Consider the following 20,314-nt stretch of genomic DNA (forward strand, 5'->3'; position numbering starts at 1 on the left):
CCACCAGGACTAAGCTCTGAGCACAGCTGTATGTTCCCTCACCCCCTGAAAAAGCAGGAATTAGTGGAGGGAGTTAGGAGGGAACCTGGGGTCACTGATGGAGAGATGGGGTTGCAGGATGGTGTAGTATCGGAGATGGGAACGCTTTATGCCTGAAACCTCATTATAAACAATTTTTTAAACTATAGTTTCTGTATCTGTAAAATTTAATTTAAAAATATTGCTATACCTAGAAAAACAAAGGAAAATTTACCCTATTGTTATAGAATCTGAATACCTCTTGCCTTGCACCAGGAAGATGGGTCAAAGATTTGGAATGGATGCTTGGAAAGTGCTAGGCGTTAAGTTTGATCCCAGGTACTGCATACACCTGAACACAGAGCTGAACCGAACATCTCCTGGAAGAGCTCCTAAGAACTGCTGGAAGGACCCAAACTACAAAGGGGAAAAAAAGTACAAAAGTCTTGCTCGGACTTTTGTTCATTATTATTATTATTATTTGCTGTTTGGATTGCACCCAGCAATGCTCAGGGTTACTCTGGCTCTGCACTCAGGAATTATTTCTGGCAATATTTGGGGGACCACAAGCAATGCCAGGGAATCTATCCTGGGTCTGCCATATGCAAGGCAAATGCCCTACTCTCTGTACTATTGATTGCTCCAGCCCTGTTTTGTTGATTCTTGTCCAGATTCTTGCACACCGATTCCATCTTAGATCTACACAGAGGTATATCCGAGTTATCTGTAAATATATCTCAGTTGGAATACCTTTTCCTGATTTTTAAAGTATATCGTCAGAAACTTGATTTGTATTTTGATAATGTTTTTGGCTTGCTGTTTGATAGATTTTGATATTAACAATGTACCACCAGCTCATCACTTGAGGTCGCAGAAACCTTCAAAGGCTTCTGGTAGCAACCAGTCCTATTTTCTTATGTATTTGAAGTTGTGTGTAATGCTCTCAGATAAATCTAAATAATCTTAACCATTTTTATTTTTTTTCTCATCTTATTTCCAGGTACAAGACATCTGCTTCAGCCATGACTGTCGCTGGGTTGTGGTCAGCACACTCCGAGGCACATCCCATGTTTTCCCCATCAACCCTTATGGTGGCCAGCCTTGTGTCCGAACACATATGTCACCCCGAGTTGTGAATCGGATGAGCCGTTTCCAGAAAAGTGCTGGTCTAGAAGAGATAGAACAAGAGCTGACGTCGAAACAAGGGGGCCGCTGTAGCCCTGTGCCTGGTCTATCAAGCAGCCCTTCTGGCTCGCCTCTACATGGTAAACAAAATTTTCTTTCTTCACTAATTCCCTCCAGTCTTCCTTCCTTGCGTCCTTAATCGTTCAGTCAGGATGATCATGGTTTTCAAATATGTTCATATGGAAATATTTTAGGCTGATTAGCGGGTTTTCTTCTTTTTTAGTTTGTGTTTTGTTTTGTTCTGGGGTCACACTTGGCAGTGCTCATGGCTTTCTCCTGGCTTTGTGCTCACAGATCACTTCTGCTGTGCTTGTGTGACCAGATGGGGTGCTGGGTATCAAACCCAAATCTACTGTGAGCAAGGCAAGTGCCCTGCCTGTCTAGCCCTGTGAGGTCTGCTTAGTGTCTTAAATCGTTTAATAACTTGAAATTAAGTAATGCTGATTTTACTGATTAAATTGGGAAGTGGGGGGATTGTGGTACACCTGGTGGGTCTCAGGGCTTGCCCCTGTTATGCTGGCAGATATATGAGATGATGGGGATTTGATTTGCACCAGCCACATTACTTACCTCTTCCAGTATTATTTCTCTGACCCTATCTTGCTATTTTAACTCCTCCTTTTAATACATATAAAGGGATCCTCATATTTTTGAATTTGAAGGTTCTCTTTTTGTAAATTTAGACAGCTTCTAGTAAAGTTGTAGATAACTTCCAGAAAACTGGTCTTTAGGACTTCAGAGATACCTTAAAGGATTGGAGCACTGGCCTGGCATGCAGAGGACATTCAGTCCCTGGGTATCGCATGGTCTCTTAAGTACCGATGGCTAAAGCTCTGGTGACTTCCAGCTTTTGGGCCCCCCTCCACACAAAGGCAAAAAAAAAAAAAACAAAAATGAATCTTTAACTAGTATCTATAGTTTTTTAAAAGAAAGTATTGATTGTTGGAGAGGAATTATTACAAGTCTTGTATATTATAAAGCTGCATTTGTGTTTTATTTTAAAAGACACTTCTAAATTTTTACCAGCATGTTTCAGGGAAAGCAAAGAAGAGGTGAATTGCTTCATAATTTATTTTACAGCAAATAATCATCACCCAATAAATAAATGAAACATTACCAGTATGTTCCTTTTGTAGCCTTTCTCCACTGTAGCACTGTCTCCATTGTGAGACCCAGTAATGTCTCCAACATCCTTTAAAAAAAACTGCTTCACTTCTAAGGAAGTATCCTTAAGCACTTGTTCACTTTCATGTAGCACTGTAGCACTGTTCATCGATTTGCTCAAGTGGGCCCAGTAACGTCTCCATTCTGAGACATATTACTGTGTTTGGCCTATCGAATACATCATGGATAGCTTGCCAGGCTTTTCCATGCGGGCGAGATACTCTTGGTAGCTTGCTGGGCTCTCCAAGAGGGGCAGAGGAATCGAACTCGGGTCGGCTGGGTGGGCTGCGTGCAAGGCAAACGCCCTACCAACTGTGCTGTAAATATTATATAATCTCTTACATTCAATTCATCAGTATTGTTTGTGATATTAATGTTCTTTATAAGTTTAGTTAACTTCTGCCTGATTCATTGTATAACTAGTCATTCATTCATTCATTCATTCATTCTGTCTACTACTGTGAAGGCATATTCATAGCCTATATCCTTTGTGGGATTATTATGTTTAATGAAGCAATAGAAATTTCAATGAAGTAATAGAAATTTCTGTTCGTTTCCTGGTGAAAATGGTTAACCCTTTTTGTTTTTTTTCTCACCCTTGCATTTTGGGGGGGTTCCATCAGAACCATATAGTCATTTATATGGTGTCAAGTATTTCTGGAGGTCACAAGTGGAGCCTCCGTATGCCAGGCATGTGCTCCTACCTTTTGGGGAGCTAACTCCCCAGCCCTGTACCACTTTTGAGTGGAAAGGCTGTGTCACAATATATAAGAGAACACCGTGGTAGAGAACACCACAACTGGTTTACTGGATTTACTGTTTTGTTCCCAGCAGGATGACAGAAAAGGGTTTTTGACACTAGACAACACTTTTTTATTTATATTTTTAATTTTTATTTATTTATTTATTTATCTTATTTTTATTAGTGAGACATCATGAGGTGTAGTTGTAGACTTAAAAATTTTTGTGCTTGGGTTTCAATTATACAATGATCAAATACCCATCCCTCCACCAGTGCCCATTTCCCACTACCACAGATCCCAGTATCCCTCCCACCCTCCATCCCCCCCATCCCACCCTGCCTCTGTGGCCGGGCATTCCCTTTTGTTCTCTCTCTCTTTATTGGTTGTTGTGGCTTGCAAAAGAGGCAATGGGTGACAATGATGTTTGGTCTATAGTCTACTTTGAGCATGCTTCTCCCATCCTGGGAGGATCCTCCCAACACCCTTTACTTGGTGCTCCCTTCTCTATCTGAGCTCCCTTTTCCCCTAGCATGTGTGGTTGGCCTCCAAGCCATGGAGTAAAATTCCTGGTACTAATCTTGGCCATTATTGGGTGTTAGTCTCCCATTTTGCTACTTTATGTTCCCCAGATGAATGCAATCTTTCTATGTCTATCCCTTTCTTTCTGAGTCATTTCGCTTAACATGATACTTTCCATGTAGTATCACTTGTATGTAAATTTCATGACTTCTAGACAACACTTTTTAGAGCCTTGCAGGTTCCTCTAGAAAGAAAACCACTTAAGGTTTTCAAAATAGGAAATTTTTCATAAAGGTTCTTTTATTGCTACAGAAAACAATTCCTACTCTTTAAATTAGTGTGAAATACACATTAGGTAAGATGAAGTCTTTGAAAAGGAGCGACTGAGTGGCACTTTGAATTTTCACAACTATGCCCCTATATCTAGTTCCAAAATCCCAGAATAAAAAGACTTATATGTTAAGCCAGAAGCTCCCCAATTTACTTGACCTACCACTTCCTTTTCAGAAAACAAAACAAAACAAAACAAAACTCAGCACTATATTGGAAATTTGCCTTTTTTAAAAAAAATTTTTTTTTAATTGAATCACTGTGAGATAGACCCTTACAAAGCTTTTCATGATTAGGTTTGATACAGTGTTCCAACACCCATCTCTCCACCAGTGTACATTTCAGAGCACCAGTGTCTCCAGGTTCCCTACTACTACCACCCCACCCCCCACCTCCTAGCCTGCCTCTTTCTTTTCCCACATTGAGGTTTTTTTTTTTCTTTTTGGGTCACACCCAGCGATGCACAGGGGTTACTCCTGGCTCTGCACTTAGGGGACCATATGAGATCCTGGGAATTGAACCCGGGTCGGCCGCGTGCAAGGCAAACACCCTACTCTCTGTGCTATCACTCCAGTTCCAAAATTTGCCTTCTTTAAACAAACACAGAGAAAGTCAGAAATTTTCACTCACACTTCATCCCAATCCATTGCTCCCTGGACTGTATATGACTGGGATCCCAGATCATTGCAGGACTTTCCTCCTCCGAGGTGGCCCACTTTGGCAAACTCTGCTTTAAGGAGTTATTATTCATTGTTTTCCTCCAGGCCCTTGGCTGCCAATCTGCTGTCCATCTCTCTGGATTTACCTCTTGTGAATATTTCATAGAACTGTGATCATACTTCTTGTTCCTATATTCTTTCACTTAATATATTTTTGAGGTATAATCACTTGTGTGTATCAAGGTTTTTTTTTTACTAGAATCATACTGCATTGTATGTGTGTATCATATTTTTTTTTATGGTGTTCATTTCTCCATTGGTAGACATTGGGGTTGTATTCACCTTTTGCTATTGTTGTTGTCTACAATTATTTGAGTACCTCTTCAATTATATACATATATATATATACATATACACACAATGTATATTCTTTAGGACACTTTAAAATCTGAGAAAGAAAAGCATGAAGGTAATGGAATATGAAATCCTAAGTGAATATATTCTGTAACTCAGCCAATTTAGGAACCTTTCTCCCTTAGATAAGACTTCATACTTTAGTCCTACTATTATTGTTATTATAATTTTTTTGTCTATTAGTGATGCTCTGGAGACCATGTTGTACCAGGGGTTAAACCTGTGTCTCTTATATGCAAAGCATGATTTCCAGCCTATTGAGCTAGTTTTCTGGCCCTCGTGCTATTATTTTTTTATAATAGCAGTTGTTACTCATGCTTTTTTTTTTTTTTTTTTTTTTTTGCTTTTTGGGTCATACCCGGCAATGCACAGGGGTTACTCCTGACTCTTCACTCAGGAATTATTCCTGGCGGTGCTCAGGAGACCATATGGGATGCAGGGAATCGAACCCGGGTCGGCCGCATGCAAGGCAAACGCCCTACCCATTGTGCTATCGCTTCGGCCCCATTCATGCATATTTAACTTACTTAGAAACCCGTAATAATAAGGTTGAAAATATTGTAGGTTTAATCCTAGCTGAAACAGTCATTTTAGAAATTATAAAAGAAATGTTCATAAATTATGATATATTGATATTTTCAGCCATTTTTAAGAACATTTAGATCACAAATTACAGTTTAGGTGTGATTATTTTGTTTTTAATATGTAAGTAGGCGATATGTTCTTGGTGGACTCTTTGGGTTTAATATTTTCTGAAATGTAAAAAATATTTGTCCAGTGCTGTTTGGAAAGATTGATTGTGCAGTTGGGGCAACTAGACCACTATATACCATGAATGTATTAGTAGAAAAATTAGAAAAAGGCTGAAGAATTTGTACAGGGGTTAATATGTTTGCTTTGCAAGCAGACAACCCCAGTTGCATTGACCCCGGTTCATTCTTGGGCACCACATATGGTCTTCCCCTGAGCACTTCCAGGAGTGACTCCTGAGCACAGAGCCAGGAGTGATCCAAACATTCTCCCTCTTAAAAAAGAAAAATTAGGAAATATTTTTAATTTTTCTATTTTTATCTGTGTTCAAAGAGCAATATTTTGAGTTTCATTTATTAGTCATCTTTGCCCTCACGTATCTCCTTTTCAAAAGGAAAACATATATTAAATGACTGAACCTTTTTATGAATTGGTGTGCTAAACTGATGAGTGGTGAATTTGGTGTTTGTGAAGTTTGTTTGATTTCTTAGTGAAAATTGTTACTTCTTTCAGTTTCAAACCTGACAGTAGATATGTCGAGAAAGATTATAGATTGTTTAACAATATACCTATTCTTAACCTTCCTGTTTGAAACAGGAATGCAGCCTTTTTTTTTTCTCTTTCTCATAACCTGTACTTGGTTTCTATATGTTTGAATTTCAACCAATTACTCTGTGTAGTTCTTCTCATTTTTAAGCGTAGGCATCACTGTGATGGTCATTTTTCTTCATGTTCTTTTTTATCTTACATGTCAAAACAAAATGGGCATTGTTGTTAGATAGTTCTATAAATGATGTATTTACAGTTTGTGTGGATAAACAGTCCTATGCTGGTCAAAAACAATGTAAACCTTTGAACAGGGAGGGATTCATCTTGAAAATGAATCATACTTTGGCGGTATTACCGTTGTTTGTCTGTACTCTTTTTAGCAAAGTAGAGGAAACTGTTAACTAACAGTTGATATAGAGATATTTCCTTTTCACTCTCTGGAGTCAATCCAGTTTAAGTTAGGATTAATTTATCTTTGTTCATTTTTGGAAAAAAAGGCCAGCGAAACTTTATAGAGGATGTTTATTTATTTGAAATATATTCTCTCCAGATATGTCTTTCATTCCTGATTTTATTGACTGGAACCTTGGTTTGTATGATATTCCTAAGTTATGAACCATGAAAAAGTTTCTTTTCATTCTTATGATTACTACCCATTGCCCATATTTATGCATTTCCTTTCTTGATGACTACAGACAAATATTAACTTTATACTGTAATTTGTTGCCAGTTTCTTTAAAATGAAGATATTCTTGTATATATTCTGCATGACATTTTGAATTACTGAAATGCATTTTAAAATATTCTTTATAGTATTGCATTAAGGTTATACTATACTGCATATCATGATATATAAAGTACAGATAATAATTTTCATTTCAAATAATGTAATTAAACATAATTTTAAAAATAGAATGATAAATATACTTCAGTAGACTTCCTATGTAATTCTTTGTGTTTTATTCCAGGTCTTAGGTGTATTCTGAAAGGGACTTATCTATACTGTTTAAGTATAATATAAAAATGATTACGAACCCCTGATCGTTCACTTTGTCTTTCAGTAGCCTCCAGACTCCACCTTTTTTTCCCCCACAGTAGCATTTTCTGTGTTTATCATGAGTATCTTCCACTTAAAAATCTAGTAAAATCTGGTAGTGTTTTATCTTATTCTCAGAATGTTAGAGGTCCTGCCTCAGCTTTTTGTTGTGTCACACCTAGATTTCTGCACAGATTTCTTCCTTCTCTGTACAGACATGGCATGTGTTTTTATTTCTTTTATTTATAGAATTGACTTGAAATAAATAAATTGTCCCTTAAATGTCTATGAAAATTCTTTCTTGTGATCTAGCTAAAACCATTACTGACTTTTAAAACCCTCTTAAACATCTCTTGGGATTGTATCATTTATATCAGCCTTGATGCTGGCACTTTTTGTTTACTTGAAATATATGCTGACATTTCTGCACCTTCTCACTGGGCTGGCCTCCATGAAAATAGGGTCTTGGGACCAGAGGGATAGTACTGGAGGTAAAACCCTTTTCTTGGATGTGACCAATTATGCTTCAGTCCCCAACACTGCATTTGGTCCCCCAAGCACCACCAGGAGTCACTCCTGAAATAGCACTTCGAGGTGTGACCCTTCCATTCCTTCAAGCCCTAGGGTTTTGTTTTGTATACTCAGTTTTATAATAAAATAGATTCTTTTATGTAATTACACTTTGCACTTCTTGGGAATATAGCAGTCAGTAAAAGAAAATATCCTTCATAACATGGAACTGATGTTTCAGAGAAGCCCAATGAGTGATAAAGAGGATAACTAGAAGGATGAATGGGTGAGTTTAGAGGTAAGCAGATTAGGTAATTTCATATGTCATAAAGTAAAAATAAAGAATGTCAGGACACTGTTGCAGATTACATTTACGATACATCTGCAGGACTTATTCATTCATATATGACTTTAGACCAGAAGTCTGGTGATAGTGTGGGAGAAAATCATGCAGACATCTGAAGTTTGTGCTCTAGGTAGGAAGAACACTGGGCATAAAATACCCATGTGCTGTAAATGTGCTTGGTGTAGTGTTCAGGTAAAGGCAGGGAGGCCTATGTGATCCAAACCTAGTGTCCAGGTATGTAGTATCACTATCACTGTCATTTCATTGTTCATCGATTTGAGCGGGCTCCAGGAATGTCTCCATTCATCCCAGCCGTGAGATTTTAACAGCCTCTCCTTACTCATCTTTCCCAACACTGCCGTATTGGAAGCTCTTTCAGGGTCAGGGGAATGAGACCCATTATCATTACTGTTTTTGGCATATCAAAATTGAAGGAGAAGTATGGGCAGACTCATGTCCATCTTTGACTTTTTGGTTCCAGAGGGTTTTTGTTTGTTTTCCTTTTTTAAAAAGTACAACAGATTTTATTTGGAGTTTTTTGAGAAATAGGAGGAGGAGAGAAAAAGAGAGAATACCATGCCCAAGAGAGAGAGTAGGGGCTTCTCTGAAAATGGAGACTGGCGAGTTTTAACAATAAGAATGACTTGGTAAGATTATTTTCTGGCCAAGATCGGAAGGGCGGTCTGTATTGACAATGCAACATCTCTCAGTTGGTAAGAGACCTGGCAGGGAGTGTGGCAAACCCAGGTGAGTAAAGACCAGGCTTATTGTACTGAATTCTTTACAGTGGAGATTGTGAGTTGTAATTGTTTTCTTGACATATTTTGGTGATCACACCATCCAGGTTTCTTGGTGTATTTTATATCAAGAAAACTAGTAAGGATGGAGTTACCACCAATTGCTATACGGATGACAGTGTTTAGGCAGATTTGAGAACATGGACAGGATCAGGAGTTTGGGGATATATTTAGTTAACATTTGTCTTTGAAATCTTATTATGTTGTTAAGTAGTTGGTTTTGAGTGTGGGGTTCAGTGGATAGAATAAGGATAAATGTTTCAAAGGGATTTATGAAGCCCAAGGCTGTATATTATCACTTTGTAGAAAAGAAGGGATAGAGTGGTCAGAAGATATGAAACTTTGGGGTCTTCCAACTAGAAGGAAGATCATGCAAGTGAAATCAAAGAAACCTAAGGAATTTTTCTTAGAAATGGGAGTAATTACTATTGAATTTGGCTGATCAGTCAGTCAATTAAGGACTGTGAAAGCTATCAAATTAAGTTATGTAAAACTTTGTGATAAGACTTTGATAAGGACAGCTTTGGAATAGTAGGGGCCTGATAGGAGTAAATTCTCCAAGTATGGGAAGAGAGAAATTGAAAGCCATTATCGATATATCTGTTAAGGAAAGTTGATGTAAGGGGGGATGGTAAGGAAAGGGAGGAGAGGTTATGGGGTGAGGGTGAGGGTGGAAAGAAGGAGACAGCCTCTGTTTTCTCAAGGAAAATAGGTTGTGAGAAAGTATGCTGGGGTTGAGTCTTCAAGCAGTTTAAGGAGATTGCCATGAGACAGAAGTCTCTCAGGAGATCAGAGTTACCTCTTTTTAATTTTTATCGGTGGAGTGGGATTTGTGGCACACCTGTCAGTGCTCAGAGATTATTCTTGGCCCTGAGCTCAGGTGTCACTTCTGGTGGGTTTGGGGCCCCAGAGGGGGTGCTGAGGATCAAACCCAAGTCTGCCGTATGCAAGGCAAGCATCTTAACTCCTGTATTATCACTCTGGCTCTTCCTTGTATGTCTGATTGATTGATTGATTGATTGCTGGAGAAAATGTTTCTTCCATGATTCTTTATTCCCCAAGCAAACTGAGTCAGCTTGCTTTTGTGTCCCTGCTTCAGCCACTCTTTCTGCTTCCTGAATTGTATTTCATTTCTCCAGGTACACAATGAGCACCTCTTTCTCACTCCCTGCATTCTGTTTGATACACATTCTCCTCTCAACATACCTATCTAATGTGTCTGCTCCTTTTGTGTACTCTTTACCAGGGCTTCCTGCTTACTGTATTTTGAGGGATGATAGTGAGGTCTTGGGGCCTCATTACTGGTCCAACACAAGTGCCCCAGGATGCGATGCTGCTCAGTATGCCCGGCAATGCTGGGCAATCTTGTGCCACCCTGACAATGCCGGGGACTTCCAGGTTCATACCCAGTAGTGCTTTGGGCCTCTAAGGCTGCACCCAGTGGTGCTGAGACTTGAACCCTGGTGGAAGAGTGCTAGAATGTGCCCTCACTGCTGCTGTACTATCTCCTGGTGCCTGACTTCTATTTTCTGCCTCTTGTGATTTCTTTCAGAACACTACCTTTCCTTTCAAAGGCAGCTGAAGAACTTGGAGTCAGATAGTAAATGTAAGGATTATAAAAGCATTCAGAGGGCTGGAGAGATAGTACAAGGGTGCTTGCCTTTCACATGGCTGATCCTGATTTGATCACTAGAATCTCATATGGTCCCCTGAGCACTACCAGGAATAATTCCTGAGTGCAGAGCCAGGAGTAACCCCTGAATATTTCCACGTGTGACCCCCATTTCCCTACCCCCTCCCGCCAAAAAAAAAAAAAAGGAAATGAAAAAGCCCCAGCAACATTTGGGATGCTCCAAGATTAGTTGCCATTAGGCCAGAGAGATTGTAGTAGAGGGGATTATAGCACGGGCTTTGCATATGGCAGCCCCAGCCCCGAGTGGTCCCCAGAAGCACTATATCTGAGGTCCTGGCATTGGATTGCCCAACTAGTTAGCCATTCACTAATTAGGGAATTAAATATAATTATGAACTAATTTTAATTACACTTTTTACATTTGTGTACTCAAAATTGGTAAGTTTACCTGTGATACTATTTGTGGATTGGTGTGGTGCCAACACAAAACTGAAAGTAAAGGCAGTATTGTTTTGATTTTTACATGCTTTTCCTCATCTTCGTACCGCATAGCCGAAGATGTAGTTTGATAGATTACTTCACCTATATTTGAGTCTGTGCATTCCATTGTTTTGCAGTGCTACTCAATTGGGATTCAGGGAAATGGCATTTACTATATGTTATGACTTGTAGAAAATTTGTTTTTTTCCTGCGTCTTCCATTAAGGTAATGGAGGGATTTGGGATTTTCTCCTACTGTGCCCCAGAGTTCCTGGAAGTGTTTCCTCTGTCATTAGCTCCCTTGTCGCTGTTGAGTCATAACTATTTTTTTTTGAGTCATTACTTTTGACATCTGAATTCCAGATTTGGTTTATTCCACATGGAAGTAGTTAATGAGACTTGGAAACCTTCAGGGGGGCCTCTGATTTCTTGAATCCTTCATATTTCTGGGAGGGACTTTGGGACCACGCCCAGCTGTTCTCAGGAATTATTCTTGACTCTATACTCAGAAATGAGTCCTGGAAGTGCTCAGGGACTATAGCCTGTGCTTGGAATAGAACTGGGGTCGGTAGCATGCAAGGCAAGCACCTTACCCCTGCACCTCTCTCCAGCCCCAATCCTCTGCATTTTAGTAAAGTGTTTTTAAATAACTGGTAGCATCACTTTTCTTTTTAGCATCTGTATGATGCATTTTTTTTAACCACTCAGAGATTCTGTTTATAGTCTTCATTTGATGGTTTATTGTAATTACTTACTTTTGTTGATCAGTAGTTTTCTTGATACAGACCACATCACAATTGTAAATACAAAGCAACCAACCACACATTTCAGCCTTATATAGTTTCACTACTTAAGACAATCAATAATAACGTGATGTTTCTTGACTTCTCTTTCCACTTCACTGTTTACTTGTGGATTGTAGTTTCCATTTGTATGTTTTAATTTTTGCCAAGAAAAATCAATCATGTGCACTGTAGCTCTGCTTTAAATTTTATGCCTCAGATGACACAGAGTTTATGTATAGTGTATACATCTTGAATGGATGAAAATCTTTTTAGGCTATCTTAGTTTATTACCTGTCTTTTTACTGGTAGCATGTATTTTATTATTTTAGTTCAGTAGATATTTTGTCCTCAGTGTTCTTTGTTTTTGGATCTACTAAATTTTCCTAGTGAACTTGATTTTTTTATGTTCTTTTATCATCTTTTCAAAACTGTTGCTATAACATTATGTTACTCTAATGCTCACTGAACACCAAAATCATGCTTATTTTAGGTATTTCATGTCACTGTAGTTTTTTAAAAATAAATACTACATGAGTTCTTTTTAGGGACGGTGGCTTGAAAATATCAACCGCAGATTACCTTCATGAAGCCTTCCTTTCTTAAGAACTATTTGAATAAACTATCATTTTTATGTTAGAAGTTTTAAGTTTATAGTAGAATTGAGTGTAAGGCTCAGGTGACTTTTTTCTTTATTGAGCCACAGTGAGATACACAGTTACAATGTTGCTCATGATTGGGTTTCAGTTATATAATGTTCTATCACCTATCCCTTCACCAGTGTACCTTTCCCACCACCATTGTCCCCATTTTCCCTCCTGCCTTCCCCCATCCCTACCTACCTCTGTGGCAGGCACTTTTCTTCTCTCTCATTCTCTCTCTTTCTCTCTCATGCTCTGTCTCTCTCTTTCCCTCCCCTTTTGGATTTAATGGTTTGCAACAATACAAATGCTTCATGCAAATAAAAGAGCCCTTTACCTACTTTCAATATCAGTCCTTTTCCAGAGCGATCATTTTTAAATACCGTGTGACAAAAGTTTTTGAGGGAAATAAAACTACCTGTGTGGAATAGATTGAAAGCTCTTACATTGCCTATGAATTTCAGTTCAAGATGTAGTGCTATAAAAAGTCTGATTACACTACTTGAATATTTTTATCATTTTTGTCTATTTCATTTGGATTAATGTACTTTTCCCCCTTTCTCTTAGTTCTTCCGTAGAATAAATGATTGATAAAACAGTAATAAAAAGTAATTCATGGGCTCGAGCAATAGCACTGCGGGTAGGGCGTTTGCCTTGCACACAGCCGACCCAGGTTCGATTCCCAGCATCCCATATGGTCCCCCCAGCACCGCCAGGAGTGATTCCTGAGTGTATGAACCAGGAGTAACTCCTGTGCATTTCTGGGTGCGACCCCAAAAAAAGCCAAAAACAGTAATTCAGAATTTCTTGTGTTTTATTTTCTCTCTTATATTGGCAAATCATGAAATAGGTTTTATTTTCTCTCTTTTTTATTGGCAAATCATGTACTTCAATTTTAACAAATTGTTAATGAAGTATGCCTCTAGAGGGCGATATTTTCTAAACTTTACTATGGTTGCACTTAGGCAACTATGAAGAACCTGGTGTATTCTAGATACTGGTTCTATAAAATCTTGTTAGAACTCCGCTTTTTATTTTGTATTCTATTTGTTTTTCATAGTCTTCTTAGAAAATTATTACTTTGAAATATATTGCTGTACTTTAATATCTATTTTTGAACTTTTTCAGATACCTACCTAATTTAAATTTAAATGAACTAGAGGGTGTTTGTGTGTGTGTGTGTGTGTGTGTGTGTGTGTGTGTGTGTGTACATACAACTACATCATCATTAGGAATTATAGTTAATTTCTTTGGTTTTCTTTGAAGTTTTTGTTTGTTTACCTTCAAGCAAATTAATACATGCATTATTATAAAGTTCAGAATTTTATTTTAAAAAGTTCACTCTCGTGCCTACTTTTCTTCACTCTCAGGTGTCGTTCTTTCCTCTGGCTTCTTTTAATTCTTTATAGTTCCTCCTGTACTATTTTAGGTTTTGCCATTTTGTGGAAATCTTGTTAGTTGAGTGGGTCTTCTATACTGATCCTCTTTTTTTTTTATGTAAGAGTACTGCTGTTTATTCAGTATATTGATCCTCTTTTTTCCTATCTACTATGTCTTTTTGTTTTACTCTAAAACTTTATCTTCTAATAGTCTTAATTTATTTTAATTTTTGTGAAATGTTTTTGATATTTTTCTGATTTTTTATTGTTGCATTTCTCTTATTTAATCAATGTACTATTATCTCTAGGAGATAGTTATAATTTTTTTTTTGGTAAGAGCACTGCTATTTACTCAGCCACTGATTAGCTGATTGAATTGTGCATGAACTCCACAGTTATAATTCTTAAAGCATTTTGGTATACTTACCTTGTTTCTATTTCCTGAGTTTCTTTTCAGTTTTTTTTTGTTGTTGTTGTTGTTGTGAAAACATAGTGCTCAACTGATTGAATACGGTCAGATTATCAGTGATCACATGGATACCACAGTGCACATTATCCAAATTGAATATAATCACATTATCAATTTGCCTGGATTAAAATAATATTGATACTTAGGTAATGTCAACATAATTAAATCAAAATATTTACCTGAATATCTAGGAAACTTTGGATTCTTAGTCTTTTTTTTTTTCAGAATTTTTTTTTCCTTTTCTTTTTTCTTTTTGGGTTACACCTGGTGATGTTCAGGGGTTCCTCCTGGCTCTGCACTCAGGAATTACTCCTGGTGGTGCTGGGGGTCCATATGGGATTCTGGGGATTGAACCCAGGTCGGCTGCGTGCAAGGCAAATGCGCTACCTGCTGTACTGCTGCTCCGACCCCAGAATTCTGTTTTTTATTAGTTCATTTTATTAGCTCATTTTTCCCCTGGTAATCAACAAATTGGTGCCAGAGAACTGACTGGAAGCTCTTGGGGCATGAAGAGTTTACTTCTTTTTTGTGGGGGCAGAGTTGGTAACCCTCCAGTGCTCTGAGCTTGCTCCTGGGTCTATGCTCAAGAATCACTTCTGGTGTGGCTCAGGGGTGTTGGGAATCGAACAAGATCAGCAGCATGCAAGGCATGCACCCTACCCACTGTGCTGTCCAGCACCCATGAGAATTTCTTAGCGGGGTATAGGTTGTACTTGTTCACCATGTCTGTGTTGCATTTCTGTTCAGGTTCTCACAAATTGGTACTATTAATAGACTCTTTACTTAACTTGTCAGTTTCTCTGAAAGAGATTTCTTTGGACTGCAGTTGCTATGGTGGAGACTGTATAGTAATAAACTTAGAAGTTTGTGTTCAGGGAGTCACGTAAATTTCATTATTTAATTCTATAGATCAGAATAATAGCACCAGGATTTGGCGTATCTGTTTGTATGTTACCACTGTCCAACTTTTTCATTGAAAAAAGTTATTAAATAAGAGAATTATCATTAGTTTCCAGTGAAATTTTCTTTTCACAATTTGGACTTGATAAAAATAGGAGAGAAAAGAGTAGAAATTAGTCCTCTTTGGCTATTTAACAAACATGCCTGAATGACTGATGCAAATAAACAGGTTCAGAAATAATTAGATTTGGGAGTAACAGCCATGAGTGATCTTGACTTTAAAATCTGAGCAGGAAATAAAAATCTAGCTGCTGGCTTATAGCTTATAAACTACAGAAGGTTCAGTAGAGTAGCTCAGGTTTCTGCCAGGGTTGTATGCACTGAGAAATAGAACCAGTGATGGTTCTTAGTTATACAAATTTCTTAATATAAGATAACTTAGAATCTAGAGGATAACGAGGAAAGGAAAGGGATTTCAGGTTCATTGAAACTGTTTTTTTTTTTAACATGGGATGATGTGTTTTTGCAGGTGAGAATATTAAAGCTAGTATGAGACACAGGAGAGAAAGTTTCCAAATGGACATAATGGATGTAATGTGGACACTGCTATTGCTGGAACTTCAGAAGAGATAGGTGCTTCAGCTTTCAGAGTTTTGGAGCCATTGCTAATGTGGAATACCTAATAAATATTCAGTAATGCTTCATCTTGTATAATCTTGCAGTGAATTGAAGTACGTCCACGTTTGATAAAGGCATGGACGGATAAGAATGTAAAATAACAGTATTGGTAAATGAAGGTGCTTTTCTGGCAGTGATCCAGCTAATTAAAGAAAAAGTGTCACTGCTAAGGAAGAAGAGTGACCGGAAGGAAAGTGGAGTCCTCCTTGCTAAGATGCTTCTCAGATATGGCCTGGTGTCCTCTTGCTGGGTGTTTCTCTGAGACTTTCTGTCAAAGGAATTTTTGGTTTTTATTTATTTCTTTATTTCTTTATTTATTTGTCACACCCGGTGGTATAAAGGGCTTTCTCCTGGCTCTACATTCAGGAATTACTCCTGGTAGTGATCAGAGAACTATACAAGATGCAGGATTTACTGTGTGCAAGGGCAGGTGCCTTACCTACAGTACTATCTCTCCAGCTACTGTCAAAGGAGTTTTTCTCTTGGCATGTTCTTGGTTTTGCTTTTGGAAAAACAAGTTTAGAAGACAAGAACTTGAACTGTTTGCTAGTGATTATGTGGTATACTTTAATTTCTTTTCTTTCTTCTTCTTTTTTTTTTTTAATGAACAGTGCTCTTTTACAAATGGTTGATAATTCAGGCAGCTAAATTCGGCCGTTTTCCTGTTTTCTTCTCCAGCAGAACATGTAAGCATTTTTTGATAGAAAGATATTTAAGTTTTTTTAAAGCTAGAAATAAAATATATGGGATTCTAAAAGGTTTTATCTTCCTTGCTGTCAAAAATGCTGATTTGGCCCTTTTACACGTACTCCCATCTCTGTATGCTTGTTAAAATCCGTTGCTCTTTCCCATCTGAAGGAAATGCATCTTTGACACTTCTCATGACCTGAGTCATGATGCTGAAAAAGAGCCAGAAAATATCCTTAACAGTCATGGGTAAAAGAAGGAAGGCTTCCGTGGTTGGGGGTGGGGGGCGGGAAGGAGGCTGTGGGGACGAGTCTTTGCTCTTGCTATTTTGGTTTATATCTTTTTGTTAGGAAAGCTGCTGACACCTAATTAATATTTATTTGATTGAAAATGTTTTTATTTGAATAGTAAGTTTTTATTCAGTATGAAATATTTAATGTTTTTTGTAAAAATAAGTTCTTCAAATGTTAAATCATTTCGAGTTCATCAAGTATAAAAATATACACCTTGTCTTGCAATTTTCCCAGTATTTTATCACGTGGCACTGTTTTTATCTCAGAACTAGTCCCTAATTCTTCCACATCTAATATTCACCAAGTAACAAAGTTAAATTTGTTGAATGATGCAGATTAGTTTCTGTATTCTCTGCTTGAACAGTGAATTGCTTTTGTTTGTTCTGTTGACATGATCCAAAATTCATTGTGAGGTAATCATGGGGAAGTAAGGTTGAAGAGTATTTTCTTAAGAGAATTTAGTGAGCTTTTACTTGTACTTTGGGAATCTCTTTATTTGGGCTGATTTATAATAGATTATTGCGTTTTTAATCCCAGGGAATTTTCACAAGATTTACATGTTTTTACTTGTGAGTAATTAGTCCCAAAAGTTTGAACTCGATTCAAAAGAGTGAGAGAATCTGAGAGTGTTTAAATATCTTAGATTTTGGAATAAGTTGTATCTTAAAGCAAAAGTCACATGGATTTTTTTCTTTTATCCTATGTCTACAAAGAGTTTGCTCTGTCCCTGCTAATGATAAATATAACCTATATATTGTTTTGCTTCATATTTTTTTCATTACTATAAGTAGCAAACTACAATACTAATCTTTAGAAATAAGTTACAAATTACTAAATTTTTGTTTGGTTTTTGGGCCACACCTGGTAGTTCTTAGGGCCTCTGTGCTTAGGTATCATATCTGCTTTTGCTCATATGAGGTATTGGGGATTGGTTCAGGTTCAAATGGATACAGGGCAAACACCTTGACCCCTGTTCTATCTCTCCATCCCTAAAACGTCTTATGTATTAAGAGCACCATATCTAAAGTGCTATGAGAATGATACAGTGAGGCAATGAACTTCCCACATGAAGGGGGAGGGGTAAGTGGTGGGGGAGCCAATATTTTGTTCATTCATTGTATAAATTTGTGTTCGCTGTGTGAGTAAAACCAAACTCTTTTTTATTCTTTAGCACTACTATAATCATCTTAGCTAAACTCCAATAATTTTTTTAAGACAGACCAAATAGTGCCACAAATGCAGTGTAGAGGAAATATAGGCAGAATAAAGTAAAATATTTTCTCATAATAGGTCTCATTGCCTGTCCTCATGTATTTATTTCTGAAACATGCTTATATTTTTCCTTGTTTATATTATAGAAACTCTTGGTTCATTTTTACTTTTAACTTTTATGGATCAGTTTTCTTAAATGTATTGAGTTTATTTTAATTTGAGGAAAGGCAGATGCTCTAATTTACACATAATATTAATATGTACATCGAGACAACTAGAAAAATGTATTCAAATTAGAAAAGGAAACAAATCTAGCAAATTGATTAACTTATTTGTGGATACATATTTATAAAAATAATTTATAACATATTTTATAGATATATGTTTAGAAATTATTTAGTGGTTCAATTTTAGTTCTGCAGAAGACTTAATCAAGCTGACATAGATTCAGCTCTGGTGCAGAGCTGCATGCATTCTGCTTTGTGTGTAGTGAGAAGAAGTAGTTATGACGCTATCATTTAAAAAAAAACACATTCCCTGTCTTGCGAAAAAATTGGATTCATGTTTTCAAGTCCGTTTTGTGGGAGATTTCTCTTTTATTTTCACCTTCCCACCCTTTCCAAAGAATCTGTAGTAGTCCTTATCTTGCCATGAGCCATTTGGATAGAAAAGCAACAAGTGTTCTGATATTTTAAGTTTGCCGGATTTTTATCTATGTCCTCAGTTACTCCACTAAAATGTTAAAGGGGGAAGCAAGTCTCCTGTGGTAAAATTGTCCTTGAACTCCTTTTGTCTTGAATTTAGTCACTTGAACATTTAGTTGTTAACTGTCTTCTAAAAAACATGTATTTATTAGTCATTTTCTTTGAATTGTGTTTTCTACTCTCCCTGGCTCCTAAGAGCAAGCATTGCTTCCGCCCAGCTTGGTATGTGGGTCAGAAGGCACTGTTTCTCACCAGGGCGCTGCTGTTTCCTTTTCCGACTTGAGTAGATTACAGATTATACTGGAAGATGCTTGAGAAAAGGTCAGAAAGAAGGGTGAAAGTCCTGGAACTGCAGCTGGGAAGCTTGTCATTCTCGTGTAGGAAAGGGAAACAGAGGGGAAAATAGACTCTTATCCAACTGAAGTAACCCACACTCAGAAAATTTCTATTTACACAACTTGCTTTTTCTACATTCAGGAAAGATTTTATTTGGTTTTGATTTAGTAATTGCCGCGTGTTTCACTGAGAAAGCTTTAATGTTAAATTAGGTGGCAAGCAAGAACTAAGCAGTGTTCCTAACTGTTTTGGAAAGCAGATGTTCAGTGATTGTTTCTAAACAAGCTACTGTTGTATTCTTTGGGATTCAGGAAATCAGATTTTCAAATATAGCGTTAACACGGTTTAAATTGGTATATTTTCTTTTTTTATTTCTGTTAATCCTATAGCAGGATATTAAAAGAGGATATTAAAAGCAGTTCAAAAGTTTTGAGCTTCTGAGGAAAGCAACACACACACTTGTGTATGTGTGTCAATGCACATGTCCGTGCATGTCTACTTCATAAGAACTCATTGCCTACTTTTTGCTTTGGATAACTATGATGTTAAAAACTGAACTTCTATGTTTGTGTTAGTAGTGATAGGAGGGAAGAACTAACAGGCTCTTGGTAATAGTTTTCTGCCTGCCCAGTTGACTTCTTAGGGGTTGTGTATAGGCATTGGCTTTCAGTGTGTCACTTTGCCAATTTCAGAATCTCAGCTGACCAATGGTGTATATCTAGAATAGGAGTGTGTCTCATAGCTAAGTGTGTGAAGATGATGAAGGTGATGAGAAGAGAATGGCATTGACCCTGTTGTTGGGGTCTAATATTTGAATTATACTGGAAGGTTTCTGCTGGAAACTTTCAGAAAAATGAAGTGCCTTAAGTGAATGAGATCCGTATTTGTTCGAAGGGAAAAAGTAAGGTGACCTTGCAGACCCCATAAAGAGCTCTCCTCTGGAACCTGTTAATGTTGACATTTTGTCCTTTTGTCTTTCTTACAAATGAGTTTTTCCCACTTTCATATTTTCCCCTGCAATAACAGCAAAAGATAATTTTTATTATCCTCTACACTTTTATTTTGGGCAAGTTTTGTCTGCTGTAGTTTTTAATTTCTTAT

At 37.4% G+C, this 20,314-nt stretch overlaps 1 protein-coding gene across 7 annotated transcripts in view; it reads left to right on the plus strand.

Moving 5' to 3' along the window:
* Positions 1–20,314, plus strand: part of BCAS3 (BCAS3 microtubule associated cell migration factor) — a 660,253-nt gene that overhangs the window by 252,955 nt on the left and 386,984 nt on the right. For all 7 annotated transcript variants that reach the window (XM_056128182.1, XM_056128175.1, XM_056128179.1 and 4 more), the window contains exon 15: positions 1,019–1,283. In XM_056128182.1, coding sequence (XP_055984157.1) covers positions 1,019–1,283 — 265 coding nt within the window. The remainder of the gene's footprint in view (positions 1–1,018; positions 1,284–20,314) is intronic.

Source organism: Sorex fumeus, unplaced genomic scaffold, assembly GCF_029834395.1.
Source record: "Sorex fumeus unplaced genomic scaffold, SorFum_2.1 ptg000063l, whole genome shotgun sequence".
NCBI lineage: Eukaryota > Metazoa > Chordata > Mammalia > Eulipotyphla > Soricidae > Sorex > Sorex fumeus.